At 45.5% G+C, this 1,872-nt stretch overlaps 1 protein-coding gene across 1 annotated transcript; it reads right to left on the bottom strand.

Moving 5' to 3' along the window:
• Positions 1 to 1,156: 1,156 nt before the first annotated feature.
• Pmar_PMAR024668 (arginyl-tRNA synthetase, putative) lies at positions 1,157 to 1,872 on the bottom strand (the record flags this gene model as incomplete). The annotated part of the gene is made up of 4 exons (XM_002764466.1): positions 1,157 to 1,295; positions 1,351 to 1,509; positions 1,561 to 1,723; positions 1,772 to 1,872. Coding segments are annotated over 4 exons (562 nt in total), but the record flags the coding sequence as incomplete, so codon positions are not given.

Here is a 1,872-nt window from a genome sequence, read left to right as displayed (position 1 = left end):
GCGGGGAAGCAGCGACTATTTTCTGATTATTTTACTAATGGCCGTACTTGGCAGTAGTGATAGAACACATCGGCCTTTACTAAGCGGATAAGTGCTTTACATCCATACTGATCCTGTCATCATATCGAGCGATTTTTTATCTCTACAAAATTGATAGGGGAATGAGTAGATAGTTCAGAAGCTAGAAAATCGTTCGCCGATGAGGAAGATCAGCAGGACACGTTCATGCGTTAATTGGCGTCTGATTTCAGTTGGCTTGTCGAGTGGGCCTGCCGGTGTCGGCACAGAAGCCCTTCCTCCCTATGAATCAAACTCTACCTCATCAGCATGACTCTATCGATCAGAGGTAGGCTATTCATATTCCACACACACGTTTGACCATCGAATCTTGCGTTTTAAAGTGGCGACTTTGAGGGCAGCTTTTATGTGTTTTGCTGTAACACACTAAGCTCACGATCAAAGTGTTGAATTGCCACACTCGGAACAGGCGCAGGCTTATCTATGGTGAGTTGGACTTGGAGGCATTCACACTGATGGCGCTGCCATTGGTCAACGCATATCAAATGACTTAACACCATTGATGTCGAAGTTCATAATACAACTAAGATGTCACGCGAACATCAGATATGCAGAAGACGGCCTTGTGCTTGGTGTTGGATGTATGGGTTGATCGAAACGGCATTGACCACGGTATACGACAGACGTGGTGGTAGACGCTGCAAACCAGCACGCGTTCGCTGTATAGTGACTGTCCGTTTTACCAAAACGACGCGTGTTTTGGTCTTGGCCTTCAAATTCGTGATGAAGAAAAAAATCATGTGCTTGGAGGTTTAGTTGGATACGCGTTAAGTGTGTCAGAAGTGTTGTTTACGCACATACTGCGGCGAGCAGGAGGTAATCGACTTGAGAGTACTATGATGTTCATTATTAGACACCACGAGGACAATACTATCATCACAAGCTTTCTGATGCCAATTGTTTACTGTTTCGCCTCGAGGACTATCGCAACACTAATTGCTTGCTTTTCTCAACGGTTTCCTGGTCACGGTAACTCATGAGGTGTAGCAATTATACATGTGAACTCAAAAACCGGAGATGGGAACAGAAAGAAGTGTAACGTTATCACGACAGTGGTTGTAGAGGACTGTACAAAGGATTAGATCCTCTCGAGAGGTGTGATATCGAGGATGTCGAAACACTGGGCTAAAACACGTCTGGTGGCCTCACAGAGTAAAAGTCGGGAACGCTCTTGGTCTGATCCAACGACCTTACACTCGGTATAGAAGGCAGTAAACCTGAAGGGGGATATTGATGGTGGATGATTAGACGAAGGTGTGGTATGATGATTACCTGTTGGTGAGGTCCCACATATACTCACAAAGTCGATGACATTGAAGGTCTGAGAGAACAGACTGCATCACTTCAGCGAAGCGGAGGATCTCCAAAGCCAAGGACCGCTCCTTCTCCTCTGTGATGACGACTTCTTCAGATGAGTAGTCGAGACCCGAACTGATGATTATCGGAGGAGATGTCGAAAATGAAGTTGTTATGTGTTTTTACTGATAATCAAAGTTCGCCTTCCTGAGGATACTGCAAATTCTGGCGTAGGCGTAAAGTAGGAAGACCGCAGTGTTGCCCTTCGGGTCGAGCATCTTATCGAAATTGAATATGTAATTGGTAGTTCTGTTTTGGCGAAGGTCAAAGTATCGAACAGATGCAACACCTAAAAGATAATCTATTCGATACCACACCTCCATCACATCATCATCACCAATAATCTTCGATGCTCTATCGAATTCCTCTTCAGTAAGTCCAGTCGATCGTCCGGCCGCCTCCCCTTCCCCCGCGTTAAGTCTCGACTCCAATTCCTTC

The sequence above is a fragment of the Perkinsus marinus genome, assembly GCF_000006405.1.
Source record: "Perkinsus marinus ATCC 50983 genomic scaffold scf_1104296977064, whole genome shotgun sequence".
NCBI lineage: Eukaryota > Perkinsozoa > Perkinsida > Perkinsidae > Perkinsus > Perkinsus marinus.
Note: the sequence above shows the minus strand (reverse complement) of the source record. Positions and strands in the feature narration are given on the sequence as shown.